The sequence below is a fragment of the Ciconia boyciana genome, chromosome 3 (genome assembly GCF_034638445.1).
Source record: "Ciconia boyciana chromosome 3, ASM3463844v1, whole genome shotgun sequence".
NCBI classification, from domain to species: Eukaryota; Metazoa; Chordata; class Aves; order Ciconiiformes; family Ciconiidae; genus Ciconia; species Ciconia boyciana.
The window spans coordinates 77,078,959-77,106,926 of NC_132936.1; the positions used below are offsets into that span (position 1 = coordinate 77,078,959).

Sequence of the window (27,968 nt, forward strand, 5' to 3'; positions counted from 1 at the left end):
CCCATTCGAATCTGGGTAACTATGGGATAGGCAGGATGGGATGAAGAATAGTAGTAGATTTAGCTTTGTTCTCTCCTTCCTCCCTTATGTTCCCCAGTGCAGCTTCCTTTTCCATTAAAGGAGAAGGTGGGAGAAGGAAGAGAGAGTGTCCAAGAGGGCACAGCAGGAAGCAAACTGCAGCTCTGAGCAGTCCTTCTGTTTCTCCATTGATCCCAGGACAGCACAGCTACGCAGTCTTTGAGTAGACTTACATTCTTCTAAGTGAACCATAACAAATTATTAGGTATCAATATGTGGCCAGACAGTACTAAAATTGGATTTCTGAAAGTAAAGTTCCAGTAAGACAATATAGGCATTATAAAAATTGTGGAATAATTATAACCCAGTAAAAAAGTGGACAAAATACCCTATTCAAGCAAAAAAAAATCCCAAACAAAAAAAAAATCCAAACAGCTTTCCTGGCTTTTTTTAAAGAAATCCACCATCCAAAGAAGTATAATGAAGCAAGCAGCTGAAACAAAAATGGATCACATAGTTAAGCTGCTAAAGAAAGAAGGGAGAGAGTTACCCTAGTCTGACATTACTTGAGGATCAGTTGTCTCCCAAGAGTGATTCAAATGAGGAAATCTTACTGATGGAAAGAAGCTTTAAATGGCTGTTAATACCATCCTGACCTGTAATTCCTAACAATGATCATGGAATTTTCACTGGAAATTTAGGGGAGAAAGACTACAAAGGTTTCAGCAGACTCAAAAAAGGGATTAATGGTTCTGATGCAAGATGGTAACCACCAGAGTGACCAAGGCATAAGAAGGTAACCAGTTCTTCCTGAGAAGCAGCTTAACTACCTTGCCATTCACACCTGTAGGACCTGGTAGGGACCAGTTTATCTAGCTGCATTATCATGACCATTCTTCGCTAGCCATAGAGACCATGAGTACTTAGAGTCAGAATCCTTACTTGAAAGTTCCTCTACTCCTAGAGACCATTACACTTACCTTTGAAAGATGATGAAGCCATAAAAGCTTTCAACAAAAATGAGTTTGATTTCATACCTATTGCAGGATTTTTATTTCTTTTTAAAATGAGTCTTTTTAAACACGATTACTTTAGCAGATACACACACAAAAATATGCCTCTACAAAACTATAACAACTGTTTTGGCTGAAATTATGGATATATTTGAAGTACAAGACAGAAAAAGAGCTATTTCTTGAAAACTCAATGACGGAAGTCTTTAAAACGCTTTTTCTCTCTCCTTACTTTGGTATTTTACTTGAAACACAAGATGAAATTACAAATGCATGGAACTAAATAAATGACTTTCTGAAGCTGTTTTATCTTTATGTAACCAGACTGAACCATATTGCAGCTTCACTCTCACCACATGCTTCCTGATCAGGACATGGTCTGATTCCTTTTGAGGCATATATACCAAAAGTGAATAAATATAACTTATTTTGCCAGAAAATCCAATACAAGTCAGCCAGTTTGGAAGCTCTGTAGGGAGCAAAGGCACAGTCTTGCTTATGAGTATAGTTCAAGACTGACATCAGCATTGTCAATCTGTTTGCAAGAACAGGTCGGCCAGATTCATAGAGGTAACATCTCTGGGTGCAGTCAGCTTTGCTGTAGAGAGTATCTCAAAAGGCTGGTCCTGGGTTTCTTGGCAGCTGTTTGTATGATACTGGCTTTAGTGATCACAGAGAATGTACCTTATGGGAAGAGGTTTGGCTGTTCTTTTTGTTGCTGTGAACAAAATAAGAAGAAGAAAGAGGAACTGAATTTGCAATTTGAAAAATGCAAATGGCATTTGCATGCCAAAAGAGCACTGTCTCTGGTTCCTACTTTTACCAGAAATATGGGCAGATTTGTCTCCTGTTCAAAGTGAACTAAACATAGTGTAATTACTGGTGAGGAAAAATGTTTAAAAATGTAATGCACTTCAAATACCTAAAAATTGCTTATAGAGAAGAAAGCAAGACAAAGGAAGAAACAAGTACATATACATATGTATTTATGTATGTATATATGCACATATATGTGTGTATATATGTATACATATGTATTATATATAATATGTATGGAGAAATTAATCAAAGCTCCATTTTGCTTAATAAACATGTAGGAAAATATATACTTAAAGTGACACAGAACTGAAACCGACTCAGAGGAGGGTTTTGTTAAGGTTTATAGTTGTAGAAAAACCCTGAGGAGGCTCTGAAATCTTTGCACAAAGCAGCAGCATTTATGCTAACTCATGTATTCAGCAAGTAGGCATCATTTTTCTCTTATCTTGCTATCTAGCAATGCATGCTTTCTCTACTATTTTAATCACTATTCACTAATACTGAACTCTTCCATTAGTGTTTCCAACCACAGTCACAGTTTATCTCCAGAGATCACCTGTAAGATATAACTTTCTCTTGCAGAGAAGACCTATCAGTGTAATTGGAGAAGTGATGTTAAAAAAAATTGAAAACCTTTTGATGGACAACTGTACTTGTTTTCATCCTGTTTACTGCACTTCAGTGTATGCTGATAAGAAATTACTTTAAACTAAAATAAACATCTCAAGTGAAAGTGGAAGACTTAGCATAGGAGTTTGTACCAATATAAAAATGTGTTTTAATTGGTGCCATTTTTCTTGTCGTATTCTTACACTGACTTGCTAGTGCAACTATCACTACCATTTACAAACTCTTACTGGGAAAATGATCATTCCCTTAATGGTCTCTATTTTCATCAGTCTTCAGATGTCTGCAGGCTGCTGTCTTAATGTGTCACAGACATTGCCTGAACTTAACAAGAAAACCCCTATGATTTATTTCTTGTCATTTTCAAACCACATTGCAAATCAGCATCTTTTTGCACCAAGTTCATCACAGTTATTTATAAACAGTTTTAACTTGACTCTGTCTATGTTTCAAGTTCCACCAGGGGACTGATTTCATTTTCATTGTCCCTGCCTGACCTTGCCCTGGAAATTTCCTTTCTAAGGAAAATTTAGCTGCATTGATATCTTAGTCAATAATTAATTTAGTCCATCACATCACAAGTTACACTAAAATGTTTACTATCATTTATCATTATACAATATTGATACTGTTATTAAAATCATTTAGTAGTACAAAACTGGTAAGTTTTAAAGTAAACATGTATTTAAGTTTATTAAATGAAGTTTTATGCAAATACATTCATTTGGAGGAAGAAGGAATTTCTCTGCAGAAGATCTAAGAAAGTTAGAAGCCTACTGGTTTCTCTTACAGAAGAAAATACAGAACAGACTCTTTGTGAGACTGGCTTCAGAAATTGTCTCGTCTTCAGAGTCAACATTTAACAACATCCAAAAATGAGGGAGAGGAAGAAAAAGCTATGAAGGATCATGAGCTGCTAAGAAAAAAAAAAAGTATTTCTAGCTAATAAATACCATTAAAGTTCCGTCAATTGCTTTCGAATGATTACAAGACTGTAATGCACTGAGAGCTTCGCACGCTCAGTTGTTCATAACTGTCAATAGAAAATGTGTGAACTACTTTCCTTACACTGATGTCAGCTCAGTACAGTGCTATGCCAGTTTATTCTACACCATGGTTTATAGAGAAATAAAACAATAATTGTGCCCATTTATTACACATATATAAACAAACATATTTCTTGAACATATCTCTGAATCCCTCCTTGTTCTCCCAGACAAAATTTTGTACCTATATGCCCCTGAAATTAATACACATCAGAAATATGATTCTAGAATTTGGGATTAGTACATTGACCCAGACATCTATTGAAAGCAATATGTATACACTTGCCCTCAAATTTCATACACATTGTTATTTTCCTAAAATATTTACTTGAATTAGGTATTTATGGAACCTGATAACAGTCCCTACTGAGCTATTACACTGAGGAATTGAATGGCTATTAAAGACACACTGAGGACAATAGTTACTGTTCCATGTTAGATCATTAAGTGACTCTATGAAGTGTCAAGCAACCCTTAATAAAGTTCATGTGACAGGTTCTCTGTCTTATGAATAGTCCTTTATGTGTTTGATTTCAGAAATTACATCCTGGTACTTTTGCCTGATACAGCTATTTCCAATTTTTGCAAAGTTTCTGCAAATTAAAATTATTCTGCCATGTGCATATTTAGGTTTTTGCTGTCGGGCTGCTTCATTCTTTCTCTAATATTCTCACTCTTATTTCTTTATGCTGTAAATGCCAGCTACATCTTCCACAAGCACTTTTTTTTTCCTTTCCATTTTTTGCTAAATTACAATAATAAGACTTTGACAATACTGCCATAGCAGATGTCAATGATCTTGCTATGGTTTTATGACTCAAAAATAACCTAGAAAAAACTGAACCACAGTGGAAAGCAAATGTTCATGTTACTTTTTTATCTATAGAGCTTTATAAACCTAAATATACAGAATATTTATTTTTCTGTGTATCTAAAGCTACAGTTCTATTCATTCATGTAGATTTTATCCAAGACACAGCAGCCTAAAAGGTTTATTCAATTATCAATGCAAATGCTAACAAATTACTAACTCTTTATGACTTTGTCAGAAATGGATTTAATAGCTCTGTTTCTTCCATGTTAGACAATTGTCTGTGTCATCTTCCAAACATTAGGCTCTAATGGACTTAGTGTTCATAATTTTTCAATGCCCTTTATAGTAGTGTTTAGAGATTTACTTATTTTTATTTGACTTCTGCTTCAATAACAGCCTACACTCTCTATATCTTTTTCAGTTCACTGAGTTGTCTATACCTTCTTCGTTTCTTTTGTCCTAGTGGAACGCACTTCTTTCCTAATCAACAGTTGATGATAATGGACTAAAAAGTCCTCAAAACTAAACTCAATTAAATAGATACTCATTAGTAGCAACTAAAATAACTTCTGTTCTACATATGTTCTTTCTCTCTAGGACACTGAAAATAAAGAATAAAACAAAAAGGAGAGTTGGATAAAACTGAAATTGGGAAAATGAAATTGAGGAGATGTACTGTATCTCATATAAAGTTAGAAATGCACGTTACAGAAATCAATTCACAATAGAAATAAAATTTAGTTGTGATTGTTTCAAATACTCCTAGCAGTGGCTGTTTCAAAAACACTTAAACATATCAAAATTCATATATACCTATATGTACAAAGATATGTATAAGTGTAAAAAATCATCAGTGAGTCAAGACATTCCTTTCCATGACTCCTTCCTACCTGTGATAAGTTCTTTCAGTTAAGCAGAAAATTAATGCAATTTTCTGCCCTTACTTTTTCTGCTGATGTTGAGTTAATCAGGACAGAGTAGTTCTACCCCCAAGTAGCGGGAGAGTGGCTGAGAAGAGGTCGTGGCTGGGAAGGTCAGAAAGATATAACAATAAGTACACTCCTCATTTGATACTGTGGACTGTCTCTCAGGGATGTGTTAGATTTCCAGTCTGCCCCAATACAGTAGGAACAATACCTAACTGAGAGTAAAATGGGAAGCAGAGCAACATTCTTCACAAAATCAGCTTCTTAGAGAAATAAATGAACATATATGTTTAAAAGACATGTTAGGTTTTTTCATATATGCTATCAAGCCATATGTGTACATATACATTTTTGTGTATACATACACAACTAAAATACAATGCTTTATCTGAACTACATTTGAAAACAATTTTCACACAATAAAGACACGTTATTTCTCTATACTTAACTTCATTTCCAAAGAACATTTATCTGTCTCCCATCTTCCACCAATGATTAATGACACATTGAATGTTAGTTACTAAATGTCAATTCATTAAAAACATTAAAGCAGTGACATTTTTTTTAAAAGGGCAGACTTCTCATTGTTGCACTTGATTTTGTAAAATTTTCTTCAGTTGTCACATTCACATTCAATTCCTTATTGTTGCCTATTTTTAAAATATTATAAAAGAAAGCCAGAGAGAGTAAAAGGCAATGGTCCAACAGCTCTCAGCTTACTGAAGTGTAAGGTTAGCCAAATGGCCAGCCGTTCAGCAGACAGCAGCAGATGAAGTTCCTCCACAAAACCTTCCCGTAATACTTCAGTTGAGACCTGAAAGGAACATCTCTCTGCAATTTGTTCACCTTGTTCCTTCAGACCTCAGGTCTCTACTGAGATTATTAGGCTTGCTAATTAGTATCACCAGTGATGGAGAGTCTTTGAAATATGGATATCTCTCCAAAGACAACTGGATTGTGACTTCCAATAACGTTTCTCATAGGTCACTATACTGCTATCACATGGTGATAATAACCAGCTATTACTAACCTTGCCCTGGAGCAAAACAAACCAGAGATGAAAACCTTTGTCTTCCATGTTAAGGAATTACTTTTTAAAAGAAAAGAAAGTCACAAACACCTGAACCTGCAAACATGTATGACAGAAAAGGCATTCTGTGGGCTTGCAAGTTTCAAAAATCTCTGAACAACAATTCACAAACATGAGCTACTCTGCTTTTCTTAGACACTGCAAAAGAATTCTAACTTCTATATTTAAACTTATGGCACTTGCACAAAAAATATATTCATTAGCTAACATTTTTAACTGATTGCTCATATGCAAGTAGTCATACTCTTAGGCTTCCTCAAAATATTTTGGAAGTGAGGTCCACCAAATTTTGTATGTGGTATACTTGAGTACCTGACACATTTCAATTTTAAAACTATTAATTTATCCAAATACATTTAAACTATTAAGTCTTTGTGTCTTGCAACATGCATTAAAAAACATAAGCCAAGAAATCTGCAAAAACAGCTCACCGTATTAATCATGCCATAAATAAGAATGTCAGAGAAGATACACCTAATATAGAGCCTACTGATAATATTCTGCAATCTGCAGGCTTTAGATGAAACCACAAAGAAGGAAAACTAGGCAGGTTTTCTTCTCTCAGATAGAGAGAAAAGAAGTTCATATTTTACGTTTAGCAAAGGAGACAACTGAGGTTGCATAAAATCCTCCTCACTTGTCCCCTACCAGCAAAAGACCTGTACAATATGACAGTGCAATAGCTTCGCCAACCTATTCCTTTCTTCACAAATCCGTAGAAGCTGGAAGATGTCTCACTGAGATGCCGTTGCAGTGCAGATCTTAATAGATTCAGAGGCAAAACAGTAAGAATTGTAATGCTATTCTGTCATTGCCATAGGGGGCTGCTGTATACTAGTGATTACCGCTCAATGGAAAGGTTAAGGCAACTGAATTTCATGCACAAGGCCCATCTTCCAGAAGCCCATGGTACATGTGTTTGTGTCTAAAACCCATGGTGTGTGACACTAAAGAAATCAAGGTCACTTACTGGCATTATTAGATTTTGTTCACGTTTCAAATACCAACAAAAGTGCCAACAAAATGTTTCCTCTGCACGGTTTTGCTTGTATCAGAACGCAAATATTACAGCTGTAACAATCAGTATTCTATAGGCTACCTTATGGGGGAAAACAAAAAAGCTCTAAACCAATTAGTAACAGTTCTTAGTTTAATATTTGGTTAATTTCTTACTTTAAATAAGTGATTCTTAAGAAATCCCATTAATTTCAGGAGAGTTAGGAGAGAAAGCAGTAGGTATTGTCCCTGATGGTCCTAGTACTTAGACAAACTAGATTTAATTCTTAATGTAACCTTTTCCCACTCTTCTTTGAACTACTCAAGGTATATAAAGACAACAGAATGTAACAGGCAGAGATTTGGAGCAGAGACCACATTATCAACACAGGTAACAGACAAGGAAAATGTACTTTAAAAAAGATGAGCTAAACACAGATTTAATAACTTGCTTGGATTATAATGGCCCAAGGGGTAATTTTAGGATTCTATACCCCAGAAGCAAAGAGAAATAGCAATTATAAGTCTAGAATAAGGTGCTATTTACTCTTCTGACAAACATCACATGGTCAATGTCTTTTAATGGACACGGTCTGCATTTTGATCTCGGAAGGGAACAGAAGGTCCCTGGTAAAACTCTCTTCAAATAACAGCAAAATTGACCTGAATCAAATTTGTAGGACAGCTTCTTCACTTTGAAAATGTTTACAGTTCAGATATGGATCCTTATCAGAAGCTGAATTTTGCAGATTGTTGCTTCAGTTGTAACATTTGAATCAAATCATGAAACTAAAGATTCTGCAATTATTTGTATTTTAAAGGTTTTGAATACCATGGCAGACCTGCTTCCTCATATACTTTTTGTCATATGCACTGCTATATTCCTCCTCTGATATTCTTTCCCATTTTATTGTAAATCCAGACTGCATTAATACCAGCTATTTACAGAAAGAAAGAAAGGTAAGGCAAGTTATTTCAGATGTTTCTAAACAATCTTTTAAACTGTAATAGAAGAAATAGTTTACTTCAAAGCAACGTATAACATTAATGCGCAATATGGGACAGCATGTGGTGGTCAATAAGGAACTTGGAACACCTTCTATATCAACAATAAAATAATGAAGATCAAAACCAAAAATAATTACATTACAAAAATCCTAATCCCTATAATAACCTCGGGAAGTTGGTCTTCCCTTGGCAGGTAAAATCCATAGGTAAAATCCACAACTGAAAATCATTCACATAGATATTTATCGAGAAGCAAATGATTCTATCCCTTATCAATTTGGAAATACTACCCCATAAAAATGAAGTTCATGATTCTCAGTCCTGACTCTACAGTAATAGAAATGAGTGAGTAGGTGTGATAGGGGGATGGCACAAACTGCTGCTGGAGGGAAAATTTTTGTAAATCGTACTTTTTCTTCAGAAAAAAAATAGACTGAAAAAAAAAGATGGCTGATTAAGAGCTAGTGAGAAGCTTAGGAGGCTCAAAGTAGTCCCACCAGAACCAGATTAACACACAGTTATCCCTAACGACTTGCAGAGTCATTCATTCTTTATTGACTGAAGCAGAACAGAGCTGTCTACTGAACTTCTAACAGGACTTCCTATAGTGCATTCCCTTTGAGTTTTTCCCTCCAAGTACTGACCTTCTCCAAAACTCTCCTGCCCATGGAGTCTAATGTGATCACAGTCTGAATTGATTTGGCTGAAAAGAATTATGACAAAGACCTTACATCACAGTTACCCTCAAAGAACATCTAGCATATGCACTTCTAACTCTCACCACTAGCAAAATGAAGCTCTCACTTCAACTATAGTATTAGGAAGTCCGAATATCAGAAAAACATGTTACAAGATTCCATTGTCTATACAAAACAAAACATTTTTCTGCTCAAGATTATGAAGTAGGGATTTTTTTGATACAAAATTCTGGTGACACAACAGCAAATACTTCTGGAGAATTCTTTCTACCTATTAAGTGAGAGCAAGCCCTATATATCATTTACACTTATCTGTATCTGTTGGAAGCTAAAAATAATGGTGCCTTTAGGAGTTGTACCCTACCTAGTTTGTGAAAGATGACGTGAGGCACTTCTGTTCCGCTCATTTTGTTTTTACACTGCTTAACACTGCTGTTATTCCTGAGCCTGATTTATGGGTACCCTGGGGTACTCCTAACCCCTTTTGATGTTGTTTCTACTGGAAACAGTTGACAAAAGCAGATGTCCCCTTGAGGATTGCACAGTTTTAGTATTTGTTTCAACTTTCAGCCATTTGCTCAACCTATTAAGGGCTTCTTCAAAGACATAAAATAGCAACCCATCACCTTGAATGCTACAGAAAAAAATAAATGCAGAAAGGCTGCCAATTCACGCTAACTCTGCTGTAGATAAGGAGAATACATTGGAAGGCATTACATTACATGGAATACTGCCTATGGATTTAGCATAACCCTACAAGGATATTTGGCTCTGAAGTATTTAACTCTGTTGGTCAGAGCTGCATGAAAATATTCACATCAAATATAAACCCAAGGCAAACAGAAAGTGTGCCTAATGTAAACTTGAGAATAAAACTTGGCAATAGGCTTAAATATTACTTCCACTTTGTATTTTTTCTATATACCATAGAGTACACTACTACTTTAAATACAATTTTTATGAGTTCTGCAAACCTTGCTAAAACCATACATATGCTGTGCCAAGAATCTTGGAGCTAAACTTCTCTGCCTGTGGTGGTCTACCTGTCCATGATAAATGGACGGAAACAACTAGAGAAATGGTATATCTTGTTGCAAACAATAATATTTAAGAAATACATGTAAGTAGTACCTGGTTATCATCTTTTCCTGTTTAAATTTTTTCAGCAAAAAGGAAGAAAAATGTATTTTGAAGAACAGATACAAAATTTTTTTTTACTGTAGTGAAGCTAATACAAATTAATAGTTAATGTACCAAATACAGTTATTCCTCTTTTCCACCTAAATTGCTACAGAATGATGAAGGTAAGTTTCACAAAATACTACAAACTGCAGAGTGCCCTGGATGTTACTTTTCAACTGCATAGGAGTCCTAAAAGGTAATCACCAGCACAAATACATATAGTCACCTAAATGTTTAACTAAAGTAAAAAGGTTATGGGTATTTGTGTAGTTTCTTTGAGTTATATATAAATATTCCAAGAACGGCAGGTTGGAGAAAAGAATTAGAAATTCAAAAAACTGAGCAAAGATTTCATAAGTAGCCCAAGAATTTACAATGACCTTTGTGCAACACTGATAATTGATTTAATTGTCTGATCTCAAGCTCTTCACAAAATGGGCTTACCTTTGACCATCCTTGCAACTGGAAAAAAAGAAAATCAGAAATAGAAACTAAAATAATTTATTTCACAGCTTTAATTGGAAAATAATTTCATTCACCCAGAGATACATGGGAAATTATACTTTAACAACTCACAAGACTGGCCATACAATAAATTAAATAGAGTAAGGTCTTCTTGGTACCTCAGTTCTTTGATCACCTACAAATGTTTAGTATTACACAAAACTGCATAATAGACTTTTATGGCTTTAAAAATCAAAATTCTGAAAGATAATCAGCATTCAATGTACGGATACATTCTCAAAACTTCAGAGTTATCACAGACATGCGTATCAATATTTTGACATGATGAGACAGAACAATTTTCTTCCATTTTAGTTCCTCTAATGTTGTCTAGAGAAGGGGGTTTTAGACAATTTTTTTTCTTATTTGTTTTCTTCTTTTTTCCTGTTTTTTCTCTCTCTATTTAAAAAAAAAAAAAAGAGGAGAGCGTAACAAAAACACAGTAGGTTGTCAGGAACAGACAACTTTTCCTGCAGTCTGGAAATACTCAGAGGTCTTGAGAACCCAGTGGACACAGGTCATGGCGATAGGTACTGTTTATGCCACGAAGCTCAGTTGTTAGTTCAGCAGTTTTACCCCTTCATTGTACTTCATGGTGTTGGGTGACATCTTTTGATGCTTCCCGAGCCCTACACAGGGAATATGAGGACATGAATAACTATTTTCCATGCCATCTTCTCGCTGGGATAAAAAGTATACTTTCATTGCAGATCTAGTCTCAGCAATGAGCCTTTGGGTTTCAGCATCAAGATTATCCCAAGCTGGCTGTGATGAAGAACCAGGCTACCTATCACAGTACTGTGTGTAGGATATCTGTCAGTCATTGCCATTTGGCTTGGGATCAGGGGTAAGCCGTTGGCCCTCTGTCATTTAGCAGTAAAGACACATACTAGGGCCCTGCACTGCAGTAAGCCAAATCATTCCTCTGGCCCAGTGAATTGTTAGAAGGGACAGGAGAACTAGCCACTTTTAAGTAGTTTAGTCTGCACCCTTGCTGTAAAATGCTGAGGCACCAATTTGACAGAGACTGGTATTTGGCCTTCAGCTTGTACCTAGGAACCAGTTCTGTAAATATACCACAGAGGATGCTGACAAAATCAGCTCTTTCCAGAAGACGCATCATATGAATTAGCACCGACTTCAAGCATTCCTTGCAACTTCTCTCTTGATCAACAACTAACACAATTCTCTTTGGTATACATTTTCATGTAAGGAACAGTGCTACCTGCACTGAGGCAGAGTAAAGGAACAATAGTTTCATCTTAGTTAACCATGAAAGAGAGGAGGAACTGAAATAATATTGTCTACTTCCTGCTGATTTCATCTTGTGCAGTTCCACAGGCCAGTACAAAAGACCTGCTCATGGGTGAGGGGAGATTAGGAGGTGTGCAAGAGAACAGAGGTCACTCACGAAATCTTATGAAGTATACAGTAAGGCAGAAGAGAGAATATCCTCTTCATCTTTCACTGCATCACTTGAGGAAGGAGAGAGGAAACCTACCTCTGTAGCTCTAGGAAGTATGAGAAGTCAAATTCTGGCTACATAAATGTATTAGTGCATTTACAACCTTTAAAACTGCAAGAAGGCTGCTGGAGTACTCTCCCGCTCACTCTTGGGATAGCTGATTTCACTGCCTCCTGCCAAAAAATTAATCCCATGGCCTACAAGACATACTGAGTCAGAAGAGTATTCCCCTGACTTTTTGGAGACTGAAGGGGGCACAACTTCTCTGTAGGCCGTTTTTATAATATCCATCTAATCCTCTACCATCTAATCCTCTTCTCATGCCACAGGCTTCAGAGATCTTGCTATGATCAAATAAAATCTGTCAGCCATTTAGAAAACTAAACTGAATTTTCATTATCTAAAAAGTATCTCTATGCTCCATAACAGAAGACAAACCTATTTATGAACAACTGAATCTGCTACGCAAAATAAAGAGAAGACTGAAAGACTTATTATGTGTATGAGTAACTTCAAAGAACCTGTTGTCCCCATCATGGATAGATGACTAGGAATTGCTAGTGCCCTGTCAGATGCTCAAGCACACAAATCCTACCCTGTTTCTTAGGGTACTGGGTCAGAACTCCTACAAACTTTTAGAAATAAAATACTTTTAAGATCACCTAATGCCATCTCAGAAGGGGTCCTGTAAGCTAGAAAGAATCTGAACAGCCCAAGGCCAACAGGAAGACGTGTCTTCCTTCCCTGTTTAGTGTATAAATCCAATAAGCTTATTCATAAATAAATATCCCCAGATTGTATCCTGAGCTAAAAGTCTACTGAAACTTAGGTCTCCCATAGTTATTTGATGCCTTAATTTAAATTAATGAGAATTGATACACTTTTCTGACATGTCAATAAATAGTCCCGCTAAACTTTACTAGTAAAGTTTAGGAAGCCAATAGTTAGTCCTGGGAACAGTTCAGTGAAGCAAATCCAGAAAATTAAGTCTTACCTCTTTCTTTCCTTTGGAATTTTGCCACAAAACAGAGCAAAAAATTACAGCTTCATGAATATGGGTGAATAGGTCTGTACTGAATATACCAATTCAGGAAAACGTCAACATATCCATTTAAAATTTGATTGAAATAATTCTAACCAGTTCTCAAGCCTATGTAAGCATATTTATGGCTGATATTCTTCTCTCTTGTTCTTGGGAAAAGGAGAAAGCTGGGCTCGGAATGGAAACTTCACATTATGCTTAATTACAGAGAGGTTAATAGTGCTGCATACCTAACCACTGGGGACAAGCTATCTAAGTAATTCAGCATGTACTGTCTGCAAGGCAGTCTCTGAAAGAGGTACATGGTAACACTGTAAATGCTGGGTATATGGGAAGTGATGGACAGCATACTCTTCAATGCGCAATTAACTTTTAAACTCTAACTAAGACTTATTTTCTTGAGCCAAATACTGTCAGCAGCCAATCAGCTGCTATCAATACAGTAGCATGCAAGCACAACATAATATAATTATACTAGGTCTGGGATAGAATCAGAACAACCACCTATTATTTTCAATAGGAAGTTTACTTCCAGGAATCCAGCTTTTCTTCCCCAAAAAGATATCTCCTAACAGTTTCATTCACACTTCCTGCTATCCTATAAGATTTTTCTAAATTCTTTCTTCTATTGCAAAATGCAGACCAATCAATAGCAATACTTAGAGTGTATAACATGGTGTTATTAGTTTTGAGGTTCCACCTCAAAACATCTCCTAATCAGTAGATAAATGTATTTCAGGTAATTCTTCACAACAATGGTAAGCTGTCTTTCTCGGGCAATTGGTTTTTAATCCATGCATTTGCAAGTAATGGTATTCTTGAATGTATGTGCCCAAATACCATACAGTAAGATGGATTACAGTATTTAAAACGGCAATAAACAAGAATGCGAGAACAGATGCATCATGAGAAATTTTGCTTTGATTTATAAAACAAGCACCAAAAAGTTCCTTTCTGCAGGAACAGTTTGTCCCCCTCAAAGTCATGCTTTCATTCACAGGCTTTTAAATACAGACTAGCAGCAAAGATCTACACACTTATGCCACTATCTTGAGCGTCTGAGGTCGTACTTAGAACCTAAGCAGTCAGATTTCCACCTGCAAATCAACAAAGGTAGAAAAATATAAATTGTAATAATACCAGCAAAACAAAGAACACACTTGAAAATGTGGCCCATTTTCCACCATGATACCAGGGAAAAAATGTTTAAAAAGGAAAATCAGCTGAGGAAAAAAAGCTATTTGAAAATGATAAGTACTCTGAAGCACTGAGACTGTGCATCTCTGACGCTTTTCGTTGTACTCACCTAATATCTGTGCATGTTATACAAGTGATACAGCGACTGTTTGTTGTAATGAGGTTCAAAGCCACAGATGTTTCACTGTCAGTGGTTGGGTGTGCTCCACATTTAAAGTAAAACTCCTGAAATATTGAAGGAGAGATAAAGAGAAGATTACATACCTGCCACTCGTGTCCTCCCTTTATCTTAGGCTAACTGACATTTGAGACAACAGACAAATCACCACTGCCAACAGAAAAGGAGGACAATCATTAGGAAAGGTTTACAAGGAATCCCTTGCAAAAATACCAGTCTAGGTGTGTATTTTGTTCAGTGATTTCCCTAGCGAAGAAGATACCTACTTGTGTACTAATTTGATATCAGTGTGATACATTCCATGATTTTCCGGATTTATAGAAAAAAAAATTACTTCCTCTTGACTTCATCTAAGTATAGTCATCAAAGGCAGAATACTAAGCATTGCCACTATGCATTAATATTTCCACATATTTTTTTTGTTACAGATGTTACAATTTTCTGAACTCCAGAACACAGAATTTTAGCACTAAATTAGTAAAGTCTGGCCTTGCTTTTGTGATGTTGGAAACCTATATGATACAATTTTACCATCATATTAAAGGGAAGCTCTAGCTCTCTTGGGACACATATTACAGTTGCAATTATATATTATATTGTGTTTGAATTAAGTTGCTTTAGTCCATACCGTTCTATGTAGCCTCTTAGCCTGCTTTCATTAGCATAATACTTTTTACACAACTGTGTGCTTTGTTCTCTTTTCTATTGCACCCCAGGGAAAGCCATACCAATCATGCCGTGCTTTGATGAGGTTTTGTTATAAGAGATTGTTTTAAATGTCCAAATTGCTCTATGCATATGTAAATACAAGCAGTCTGAAGACATATGCTTTGCAATACGAGCCACAGATGACAGTTTGCAGTTTCTTTGTTCCTATGAGACCTTTTTTCCAGTATCAAATTGTGGAAGTTTGTAATGAAAACATTAAGAGTGGTATAAATGAAGTGTGAATTGGAAGGTAAGGGTATAAAAGCATCAGAAGAAATGACGAGAACAAGGCATAAAAGAATGACAGGTGTTGATGACATCAAGATATTAAGAACACAGATGATTCTTGAGACACCCAGACTGGGGAGAAAAAAAAAATCCATATAAAAAGGAGAAAAAGGAAAAAAAAGGGAATAAACTACAGTAGGAGAAAGAGACACAAAGACAGTGAATAAATCATCAGCATCTCCTAATGACTCACAGAGGTGGGACAGGATGAAGGAAAAAACATTACAGTCACTGTCAACTTCTTTAGGGTGCAAAAGTAATATCCAAACCCAGCATTAAGAACAACCCAAAAGCCATGAAAAAAACTTGCTAGGTGGCATTTCCTAGTGTCACCCCAAGTTCCTAGCTAGACTACCTGGACACATATTTTAGTACTTGTCAGTATATTAATACAAGAGAGTGAGTGTGGCTGAATTAAATCAGTTTTGTTTAATACAAAATCACCTTCCCCTCTATACAGCCTTGCGCTGAGATTTACTACAATACTGTACTAAAATCAGTCCAGAAAAAGCTCTTTCTCATTGCCTTGAGCCTTGCAGTAGGGAGTTCTTCGTCTGCGAAACAGCTGTCAATTACTGCTTTTTTCTCAGTGGTGATCATTTAGATATATTGTGCATTTCTACATGAGACAAATACAGTACTATGCAGTAATACCTCTAAGGTGGAATCTGGTAACTGGGATATGACAAGTATTAATACAACCTTCCTCCTAGGTTACTCCATCCTGCTTCTCAGAGAATGACTGATATATGCAATAGATTAAACACTAATAAAATATTCAAACTCCACTATAAGTTAAGGACTCATTGTCTGAAGCATGTGTTAGCAGCAGTTTAAGAGAATTAAGGGGTAAGAGGATAGTTTAAAGGCAAGCCTATTTTTAAAACAAAGTAATTGCTCACAAAACTTTTGAAGTAGTCACCTGTAGATATTTACATAGAGCTAACTTTTTTTAATAACTAAATCATATTTCTGTCCTGTTTCATAACATCAGGAAGTAGTCCCAAGCAAGAAAATATGCTTAAAGTCATCCTTAGACAAGACTTTAGACCTTCCATGTATTTTCTCTTGTTCAAGACCCAGTTACACACAGCTTTTAAATATCAGCTCAACTTGAAGCATTTCAGCAGTTGACTATGAGTCAGTGGAACTACACATTAATCTGGAGTACATGAAAACCTTACACAATCTGAAACTTTAATTTATTTTCAACCTTTAAAAATGTATCCATTAATCTTTGTATTATTTGCTAATAGGTTTTGGAGCTTGGGTTTTCCTTGCCCTGTAATTTGATTTTACTTTTGTTTGAATTAAATGGTAAGAAGGATTTATTTCAATGCAGGAGAAGTCTTGAAAATATCTCCTTGCTTCAGTATATCTTCTGCATACAACTAAAAGAATATTGACAACTCACTACTCCAGAACAGATAAACTGTGGGCAAGGAAACATACAAAAGAAAAATAATTTTTTATAAAATTACTTACACACTATAATAAAACTTTCTTTGGGTCACAAGCAAAAAGAAAAAAAAGTAATAAAGGAATTAAGCTCTAAAACACTTGAAATAGCTTTAGACTTAATTTTTTTTCCTAAAGAGCAACTGTTTGATGATTCTAATTGTTTTTGATAATACCTCACAATGGCTATAAGTTTCTCATCATAAAAGCCGTTTAATGAAAATGGAAGGGAAATAAAGCAATACATTTCTTATTCCATACTCTAAGATGTATGGAATATTGCCTACAAGTCAGGAGGAAAAAAAAATAATCCCAAAATAGCGTTAGGAAAATTACTTCTCTATACTCCTGTTTATCAGCCCAAAAACTGCTTTAAGAAAATTCCTCTACTAATTATATTTACGATGTGCTTTGGTGATGCTGAATGGAGAACATTATGGAATGTGAAAATACTATTTGAAATAACAAAAGAAAATATTGCCACTCTCCAAAACTATTCATTGAAAGACTCCCTGCTTGATTAAACTGCAATTAAAGAAATAGCAAATCTTAATATTAAATGCAAACAAAACAGAGGGCTCAGTAAAATTATAGAAAAAAAATCCCTCAAGATTATATGTCAAGTATTCGTTCAGAAGAAATCTTCAAGATTAACAAATAAAAAAAGTCATTATAACAAATGTGTTGAGACTAGCAATACAGTAAAACTAACCCTTTTATAAAATGTTTAGCCTTGCAAAAACAAAAGGTATCAACCCACACAATGCACAATTCTATAAAATCAACACAACAGTCTATGTCTGTAGGCCTGAGACATCAGCGCAGTGATGGAAGTTCAGAAATACAGGGAGAGATTAGAATTTGAAAAACTCAGTATGCTGAGTGCCTGACAGTTCTGGTGTAGTGTGGACTGCATTTCCACTTTTTTTTTTAGTCACAGTAATACACATTCCAATTGTTTGAAGGCTTTTAAAAGTCATGAATTCAATTAGGTTTCCAGTTGCAAACAAAAATATATGTGGCCTTATTTTACACATTGTGCAAATAAAAAAATCCACAAGCATTTATTTGTACATCTACCAGATTTCCAAGAGACTTAACATATTTCTCATGATGCAAGCACAACCTTTTCATGCCAGGGCATGTATGTATGAAGTCATGAAGAAAGATAACGCATCAGCACAAGTTGCTTCTCAACTGATCCCAGCAATGAAATTGCTGAGAGTAAAATATAAGGGGGAAGAGTTTAGCCACTTCTCACTCTCCAGCCTTGCATGCCATCGGGCATGTAAATGTAGCTACTCTTTTATTTAGTCTTTCACCCAGTGTATGATAGCCTAAGGAGAGAAAATTTTCTGGATTGTTTAATCTAAATCATTTATGTTCCAAGGTTAATCTCCAAATAGGTGTAGAGACCTTGGAGCCAGCCAATTTAGGACTAACCCTCTAATTTTGCCACAGACTGTCACACTCATACAAGCAGTTGTTACTTCTTAAGGTTGACATCAAACTGCCTCTATACTTAACTTATGTTATGCTATATGAGACAATACTTTCAGAATTTTAACCTTCTAATAATTAACCCCCCCCCCCAAACTTACAGAGCAACATAAAAGGGATGGGCAAAAATTCATGCAGTCTATGTCACTATCTGTTGTGGTTTAGCCCCAGTTGGTAATTAAGCACCACCCAGCCGCTCGCTCACCCTCCCTGCCCCGGTGGGATGGGGGAGAGAATTGGAAAAGCAAAAGTAAGAAAACTCATGGGTTGAAATAAGAACAGTTTAATAATTGGAACAAAGTAATAATAGTAATAATAAATTGTAACCAGAAGAAAAACAACAAGAGAGCGAGAGAGGAACAAAACCCAGGAAAAAAACAAGCGATACAACCACTCACCACCCGCCGACCGATGCCCATCCCCGAGCAGCGATCGCTACCCCTCGGCCAACTCCCCCCAGTTTATATACTGAGCATGACGCCATATGGTATGGAATAGCCCTTTGGCCAGTTTGGATCAACTCTCCTGGCTGTGCACTCTCCCAGCTTCTTGTACACCTGGCAGAGCATGGGAAGCTGAAAAGTCCTTGACCAGTGTCAGCATTACTCAGCAACAACTAAAACATCAGTGTGTTATCAACATTATTCTCATACTAAAATCCAAAACACAGCACTATATCAGCTACTAGGAAGAAAATTAACTCTATCCCAGCCAAAACCACGACACCATCTGACCACCTCTAAAATTTTCAGGGAGAAAATTAGAAGGGCCAAAGCTGAGCTAGAGCTCAATCCGTCTGCTGCTGTAAAAGACAACACAAAATACTTCTTCAAATACAGTAGCAGCAAAAGGAGAGCTAAGGAGAATCTCCAGCCCCTAGTAGATGGGGGAGGGAACACAGTGACCGAGGATGAGGAAGAGGCTGAGGTACTTAATGCCTTCTTTGCCTCAGTCTTTAATAGCAGGGCCAATTGTTCTCTGGCTACCCAGCCCCCGGAGTCGGAAGATAGGGATGGCGACCAGAATGGAGCCCCCATAATCCAGGGGGAAATGGTTAGCGACCTGCTGCACCACTTAGACACTCACAAGTCTATGGGGCCTGATGAGATCCACCCGAGAGTACTGAAGGAACTGGCAGAAGTGCTCACCAAGCCCCCTTCCATCATTTAGCAGCAGTCCTGGCTAACTGGGGAGGTCCCTGCTGACTGGAGATTAGCAAATGGGACACCCATCTACAAGAAGTGCTGGAAGGAGGACCCGGGGAACTACAGGCCTGTCAGTCTGACCTCGGTACCGGGGAAGCTGATGGAGCACATCATCTTGAGTGCCATCACATAGCATGTAGAGGATAACCAAGGGATGAAGCCCAGCCAGCATGGGTTTAGGAAAGGCAGGTCCTGCTTGACCAACCTGATCTCCTTCTACGACAAGGTGGCCCGCCTAGTGGATGAGGGAAAGGCTGTGGATGTTGTCTACCTAGACTTCAGTAAAGCCTTTGACACCATTTCCCACAGTATTCTCCTGGAGAACCTGGCTGCTCATGGCTTGGACGGACATACTCTTTGCTGGGTAAAGAACTGGCTGGATGGCCGGGCCCAAAGAGTGGTGGTGAATGGAGTTTACTCCAGTTGGCAGCCAGTCACAAGTGATGTTCCCCAGGGCTCAGTATTGGGGCAAGTTCTGTTTAATATCTTTCTCAATGATCTGGATGAGGGGATCAAGTGCACCCTCAGTAAGTTTGCAGATGACACCAAGTGGGGTGGGAGTGTTGATCTGCTTGAGGGTAGGAAGGCTCTAGAGAGGGACCTGGACAGGCTGGATCCATGGGCCAAGGCCAATTGTACGAGGTTCAACAAGGCTAAGTGCCAGGTCCTGCACTTGGGCCACAACAACCCCATGCAATGCTACAGGCTGGGGGAAGAGCGTCTGGAAAGCTGCCCAGAAGAAAAAGACCTGAGGGTGTTGGTTGACAGCCAGCTGCATATGAGCCAGCAGTGTGCCCAGGTGGCCAACGGCATCCTGGCTTGTATCAGAAATAGCGTGGCCAGCAGGATTAGGAAAGTGATTGTGCCCCTGTACTTGGCACTGGTGAGGCCGCACCTCGAATACTGTGTTCAGTTTTGGGCCCCTCACTACAAGAGAGACATTGAGGTGCTGGAGCGTGTCCAGAGAAGGGCAACGAAGCTGGTGAAGGGTCTAGAGCACAAGTCTGATGAGGAGCGGCTGAGGGACCTGGGGTTGTTTAGCCTGGAGAAAAGGAGGCTGAGGGGAGACCTTATTGCTCTCTACAACTACCTGAAAGGAGGTTGTAGAGAGGTGGGGGTCGGTCTCTTCTCCCAAGTACAAGTGATAGGACGAGAGGAAATGTCCTCAAGTTGCGCCAGGGGAGGTTTAGACTGGATATTAGAAAAATTTCTTCACTGTAAGTGTTATCAAGCATTGGAACAGGCTGCCCAAGGAAGTGGTTGAGTCTCCATCCCTGGAGGTATTTAAAAGACATTGAGGTGCTTAGGGACATGGTATAGTGGTGGTCTTGGTAGTGTTAAGTTTATGGTTGGACTCGATGACCTTGAAGGTCTTTTCCAACCTATATGATTCTGTGAAAATATTTTAAAAATAAAAGTCGCATTATTCCTCCTTTCTGCACTTGTGTTCTCCTTTGGTACAAAAATTTCTAACGAATGCTTTTTTGTTGTTGTTAAGTATTTCTGTTCAGCAATGAGTAAGGATGTGAAGAAATTATTGCGAAAGCAGAGAAAAAATTTGGTGCTTTTCTTAGTTCAGGAAGTGAGTAGTTTTATAGTCACCTTCTACTGCAGTGAATACCTTTAGATCATTTTCTTGCCTAAAGGCATAGGTCCCATGAAATTGTGAACATTCTATTTAACACTACAAATGTCTTCCTTTTGGCAGTGTATCTGATAGATTGTTATTCAGAGAAGGGAGCAGGCATTGCTCTTACATACATTGTCATATTCTTCACTCCTGTTATCGCTTTTGTGTCACACAACATCATAAAAAGTGCAAGGGGGAAGAAAAGATTCAAAGATACATGATCAGTGTTAGCTACTTTTTATGAAACTCAAGAAGAAAATGTTCAAATTTATCAAAAAAATAATCTTATTTGATATTTTACCAAAAATATCTCTCCCTAAATTCTGTCTTTTCAAACAAAGCGGGGGTTTGCATAGCCCTAACTGCTGATGATAAGAGAACTGTCTTCTATATGGTCAAGTAACCAACGTAAGTAAAAGACCAAAGTCATACACAAACCATCAGTGGGAAGCCAGGGTCTGAAGCAGAATAAGGCCCAGAAGAAACTTTACCCTTTTCATACATGTTTCCCAGTCCAGTTTACTGTACTGTCAGAAAAAACACTGCTCTGCTAACAAGTACCAAGATAGCCTGCACCTCAGCTGACATACAACATATACACATGAAAATACAGGTTCCTACCCCTGCTTCTCACTCACTGCTGTGTAAGTTGGTTAAAAATCCTAAGGAAGCTCAGCCTTTGCATTTTGTACTCTCTTTTCTTAATAAGCTACAGAACAAGGTGGGGGCCCTACAGTATTTTCCCCTAAATTACCCACACATGTGTTTATTTAGGACCGACAGGCAACGCCATTTATTAATACGTGGTATACCCATTGAAGGTATAGTTTTCATTTTTCAGATTATCAGCACTCTTAAATCTCCCTTCATCTGTATCACCATAATCATTCCCCTGAATGAGAGAAAACTTCAGTGCCTTTGTGGCACACTCCTGTGATAATGCTTCATTTCCTTTTCCAACTGAAAAATTAAGTAGATATTCAGTGGGTCTGAGGACAGATTGAAAGAAACCCACTTCAGAACAGCTGTGGAATGAAATATTTCTTCTGGGATTTTCTGGAAAAGACTGGGTTAAACTCTGAGCAGACACACTTCAAGGTTCCCACATCCCAGAAGAATTGCAGGCTGTGGCTTTCCAGACCATAGGAATATCTCTGTGGCCAAAATAAATAAATAAATAAATAAAAAATCTGTAAAACGTCACAGTTCACATGTGGAACAGGCACTGCTTTTAAAGTTAAATAAGTAAAAAGTGTTAGAAAAGCTGTTTGAATTACACTGGCTAACTAATATGAGGAAGGCTGTACAGCCAAAGAATAATTCTACAGATTATGGCAATCAAGTCTTAAATGATTTTGTGATAGACTCATGAATGCGTTGTATACGCAAGACTGCTCAACTTTCTTCTGTGAGCCAACAGTATTTTCGCTAGCTCTCGTTACTGGAAGACATCTTCCACAAAATAGTGGCCTGCACCACCAACTTCCCAATTCCCCCATGCAGCTCAGCAGAAACTACCAAGAACCTCAGATCACGTATTAAGCATTGTGAGCATCACCTAGTACCAATTATTTGGTGATTGCTACTCTGCATGGTTTGCTTTTACTAAGCAATGTCTGTGAGACCTAAACAGCTGTTAAGATCAAAGGAAGAAAATTTAGGAATACTGCAATGCAAAATTTAATTTAATAAATTTATTAAATAAATTTAATAAATTTAATTAATATAATTAATTTAGGAATTTAATAAATTTAGGAATACTGCAATGCAAAAATTAAAGGTGTTGCTCACTTTAACCATTCACATACCAATACTAATACAAATCTTTCAGAAGCATTATCACTACTCAGACTTTGCCATAAAAAAAAATTCTTAATGTAATTTTTTCTATTTGAAAGAGAAGATCCTGTGAAAAACTCAGCACCTGATCTCAGACCTACATATTCAGAATAGAATCAGAATAATCAACAAGAATGAAAATAAAACTATGCCACCAATACCAGCATATTTTATATACATTTCTACACAAATTTCCCCAGCGCTTACACTTTCAAATCCACAGAATCTCTGCTGCAGAACACGCAGCAGAAGGACAGCACAGCAGTTCATGGACACTGTCAGAAGCGTGAACTTTGAAAGAAATGCCTTTATGGGACGCAAGGAGAAAAACCGATATCCCAGGAGAGATCAAATATTATGTAGTGAGCCTTGTTAATACACCGCTGATAATTAAACTGACCTCAAAGATAAGTTGAAACATCTTTTGATGTGAAGAATGACAATGAAGTGCTGATATATTAAATGTCAATGTCTATAAGAAGTATATATTTATTTAATTTGGCAAGAGACAAAAGCAGCATAAAAATGTAGAAGAAAAAAAAAATGTAGAAGAAATACGAGCACCTCTCTAATATCTGCTTTCTGACCGAACCCCATTGCCCTTCTCAAAATGCCTCTGGCTAAGAAGAAGAAAGCTCTGTTATTCATGATAAAAGCTCTTTAATATGAGTATCCTTTGCCAATTCTTCACTGAGGCTGTCAGAGTATGGTTAGTGCCAGTGAATACATCAACTTTGACCTGATTGAAGGATGGGGGAGGGAGTTAACTTTTAAAATTATTATTACATTTTTGAAACAAGCACCAGTTTGGGGCAGAAATGTTACTCTCCTGCATTTTTCCAAACTTTCTTTTCTGTTCAGCAGTAACAGTTGCAATCTAAATGTGTCCAAGTGACTAAAAGACACATTATATTTCAGAGAAAGAAGTGTTAATACATCTTTACAATATCTCCTTTTTATTCTTGGTCAACTTTAAATAAGTTCATGTAAGAAAAACATTAAAAATATACAGTTTCACTTCTTTCTCTCAGAATCAAACATTCACAATACCTTTTATTCAGTTGAGGATATAAAAACCAATTTGTTGTATATCAAATATTTGAACAGATAGCCTATGATATGAAAGTATTTTGAGTGTAGCAGGATTATGAGATGGGAAATGTACATGCTTATTCATAATTCTTTACAAGACATAGTGTTTTAGTCCTGACCAAGTCACTTAAAGCCAAGTTTTAAGCATATAAAAATGTATCTAAAAACTCATCGTAAATGATTTTTTATGAGACGTTTTCAAGGGTTACAAAATAGCAACAGCCGCTATTCTTGTCATACCCAGATCCCACTTTTATCCACATTCTAAAAAAACCCAAACAAACACCAAAAAACAAACAGCAAACAAAACCCAAACAAACAATCTTTTGTTTACATATTTATTCCCCTTGCCAAGGGACAACATTTCTATCTTTCATTTTTCCAGAATTCACTGGAAGAACAACAGAGGCATTGTTCAAAAATTAATAACAGGACAGCTATAGCTACCATTCAGTTTTTATCAGCAGTCTAAAGTGATATAACCAAGATTATTAACAATAGAAAAAGATCTTACTGTCCATTTGTGAGGGAGCCATCACTTATATGTGATTTTCAGTGATTTATACCAACAAGGTTGTTTTTGTACAATGGTGCATACAGTTTGCACATCTATTGTCTGCAGTACAAAAAAACCCCAGTTATTACTTTTCAGTTAATAATTTGTATTAAAATTTAAAAGGAGGAGATGGATATAATTAAGATTCAAATAACTGACATGATGGGTTATTAACTATACAAGGTTATAATGACATCTGGCCTCTGGAGACAATGTGCAACTATAGTTTCGTAGAACTTTTGTGTAAGAAAATCAACGAGAAATGCAGTATGTATCATGTATTATTCTTTCCTTGTCTACTAGAAAAGACACAGTGGAAACAAAGAGCACAAATGCCTTGGGAATCCCTTAGCTGCTGCTGCCCAGACAATGCTATTTCAACCACCCAGGAAAGTACTCTGTGTGAAAGTGACTTTTCTCATTTTTAACAGCAGCATTTCTCATTTGCTTTGCTTGTCTAAAGGCAGCCACACACCATACTTGCTTCATTTCTCTGCAAGTGGTGTCTCAGGCTCAAACAATCCTGTCACTAATTCTGCTGTCATTCCTTCGAGTAGCAATATTTCCATGACACAAAAACCGAATGAACAGGACTCTTCAGCATGATCCAGCTCTTCCATCACCCATTTTCTCATAGTATAGACAAAGAAATGAAGGCTGTAGGGCGTTGTGTCTCCTTATAAAATGGACCTTTGCCTGCAATGTTACCTCACAGTGGAGTCAAAGGCCCTACAGACACTTAGCAATCACCAGAAATACATAACTAACATGTCACAGGTACTGTAAAGATACAGTAACATAGGTGTAAGTAAACGAATTTTCAGTGAGAATGGCTATACTTTCATATAAAATAATGTGAAAGGTGTACACCTTCCCTGCCCTGGAAAAGTGCAAACTCTCCCCTTCCCCTCTCTGCTCCAAACTTTTTTCATCTGTGTTTCATTTAGAAATACAATCTCTGATCAACATTTACTTCTGGGCTGAACCAAGACTGCAGTTGTCAGGAAGATTAAATTACCTAGCCCAGCCTCTGGAACCCAACCCAAATTGTTCTGTTGCATATGTTCACCAGGTTTCAGCATGTATGAAACAGTTTATTTTGGAAAAGTTCCTTTTAATTACTTGAGCCACAGAGGAAGTCTCACTTTCAGAGTACCTACTTAGAATGTATTATAATCACCATATCCTGAACATTAGTACTGATTTCTAGGACTTAAACTTTCCCATCAGCCTCTCAAAGTAGAATCCAACTGTTTAAACTTGTTATCAAGTGTTTCCTGTAGAGAATCAATCCTTCACTTTGAGCTTAATTTCCTCTGACAATCAGATTTGAATTTTTATGTGAACATAAGCCACAAAAAGGGCTCAAGGAAGGAAGAAACTCGAATACTATATCAGATCCTCAGGCTGTGCTTCTTATGGCACAAAAAGTTGTTTGCAATTACAGGTTTGAGTGATTTGTTTCTTTTCCATGCCTGTTGACAAGCAAGTGATCAAGAATTCAAAATGACGGCAGAATAAATCTAAAATGTATAAGAAACAGGACTCCCATACTTGAGCTGTAAATATTGCACAGATGATATTACGTTGTAAGGTCTCCCAAGGAATCTTACCTTGAGCTTCTGAGAAAAGCCTGCAGAGTTAACAAATCACAAATATCTACATCAACTACATTTCTTTAACTAGCTGTTACCTTCCATGAGTATTCCATACGACACAACCAATTCCATGGTTTAGTCTGTAAATATTACTGTGTTTCTGCAATGTATGCAGTAAATTTCCATCCACCTGATACTGTTACAACTGAAATATTTAAATTTTGTCCATTCCTTGATATCAAAGGAACTGGTCAGGTTCAAACCTTAGAAAAAAGGTATTTTTAACCCAACAGCCATCTTAAAAAATGACTGTTATTTTTGGTTTTAGGTTTTCAGCCTTCAGCTAATATCACCAATGTCCTAGAGCCTCACATCCATCCATTAACCATATAGATGATCTACAAGTCTGTAACACAGCTGAAAGGCAGTACTAAGACACCTTTCATTTAGCACTAAGGCTGCCTCAGGGGGAGCATCAGTATTTATGTGAGGACGCTGGGTAGACAGAATTAGGCTGTAATACTACAGGAGTGGCTCTTTGCCTCATCTCTGTGTCTCAGCTTTGAAAAATTGGACAGTTTGTTCTGTCATCTTTCCAATGCCTGCCATAGATCAGGATATGAATGAGAACAAACCAGCCAAGACACTGCCCAGCTATGTTGGGAACAGTGAGAGAAGGAAAGGGAGGAAATAGCAGAAACGTTATTCTCTTCCTCTGTACAAGATATGCTTGCCTTTTGCTCTGAAGCCTCAGAAATGTACTAATGAATGTTTGGCACCTCCTGAATATTCATTGAATAGGCAATGATCCCACTGCCTATTCAAATAAGTCTTCAAATAGACTTATTTGAAGTCTATTTGCCACCCAGCAGCTTGTTGCATTTTTTTTGAAGCATGTTCTTTACCATGACTATGCATTCCGTTAGCACACCTACAGCTATGCTGTCCTTAAGTCTTAATGGAGTTCTACTGAATTACTGGGGTTTATGGTCCTAATATTCTCCTTTCTACAAAGGTGCTAAAGAGCACGTCTTGTGTCCCACCTACACACACAGAAGTAATGTCTAACCTACATAGAGCAAGACACATTAAAACCAAAGGTTTGGGGAAATTCTGCTAAATTTTTCCAGTAACTATTTTTCAGGTTTGTCTGGTTGCCAGAGTTATTTTAGATGGGAGTAAATTTAGATGTGTTTGCGGTTCTTTTGTCTCCCCGAACCTCTGGTTTAAATCTTTTACTTCTACATGGACTGAGCAGTCAGGTGGAATATTTGTTCTGCATCACATAAACGGAAGCTTTCTTAAAACAAAAAGCAACCAAACAAAATACCCTGCATGATGCCCAGAACATATGATAAATGGAAAAGGAGAAGTGATGTTATAGTCACATGAATAGACAGAAGCAGATAGTTGATTCATATTGCCATCATCCAAGGAGGGAAGATGACTATGTATATGTTTAGTTCATTTT

The 27,968-nt window shown here is 37.1% G+C and overlaps 1 protein-coding gene across 1 annotated transcript in view; it reads right to left on the reverse strand.

The window, feature by feature from the left end:
* PRKN (parkin RBR E3 ubiquitin protein ligase) overlaps nucleotides 1–27,968 on the reverse strand; it is a 784,012-nt gene that overhangs the window by 365,221 nt on the left and 390,823 nt on the right. Inside the window, exon 6 of the mRNA XM_072857961.1 lies at nucleotides 14,555–14,670. Within this exon, the coding sequence (XP_072714062.1) occupies nucleotides 14,555–14,670 (116 nt within the window). The remainder of the gene's footprint in view (nucleotides 1–14,554; nucleotides 14,671–27,968) is intronic.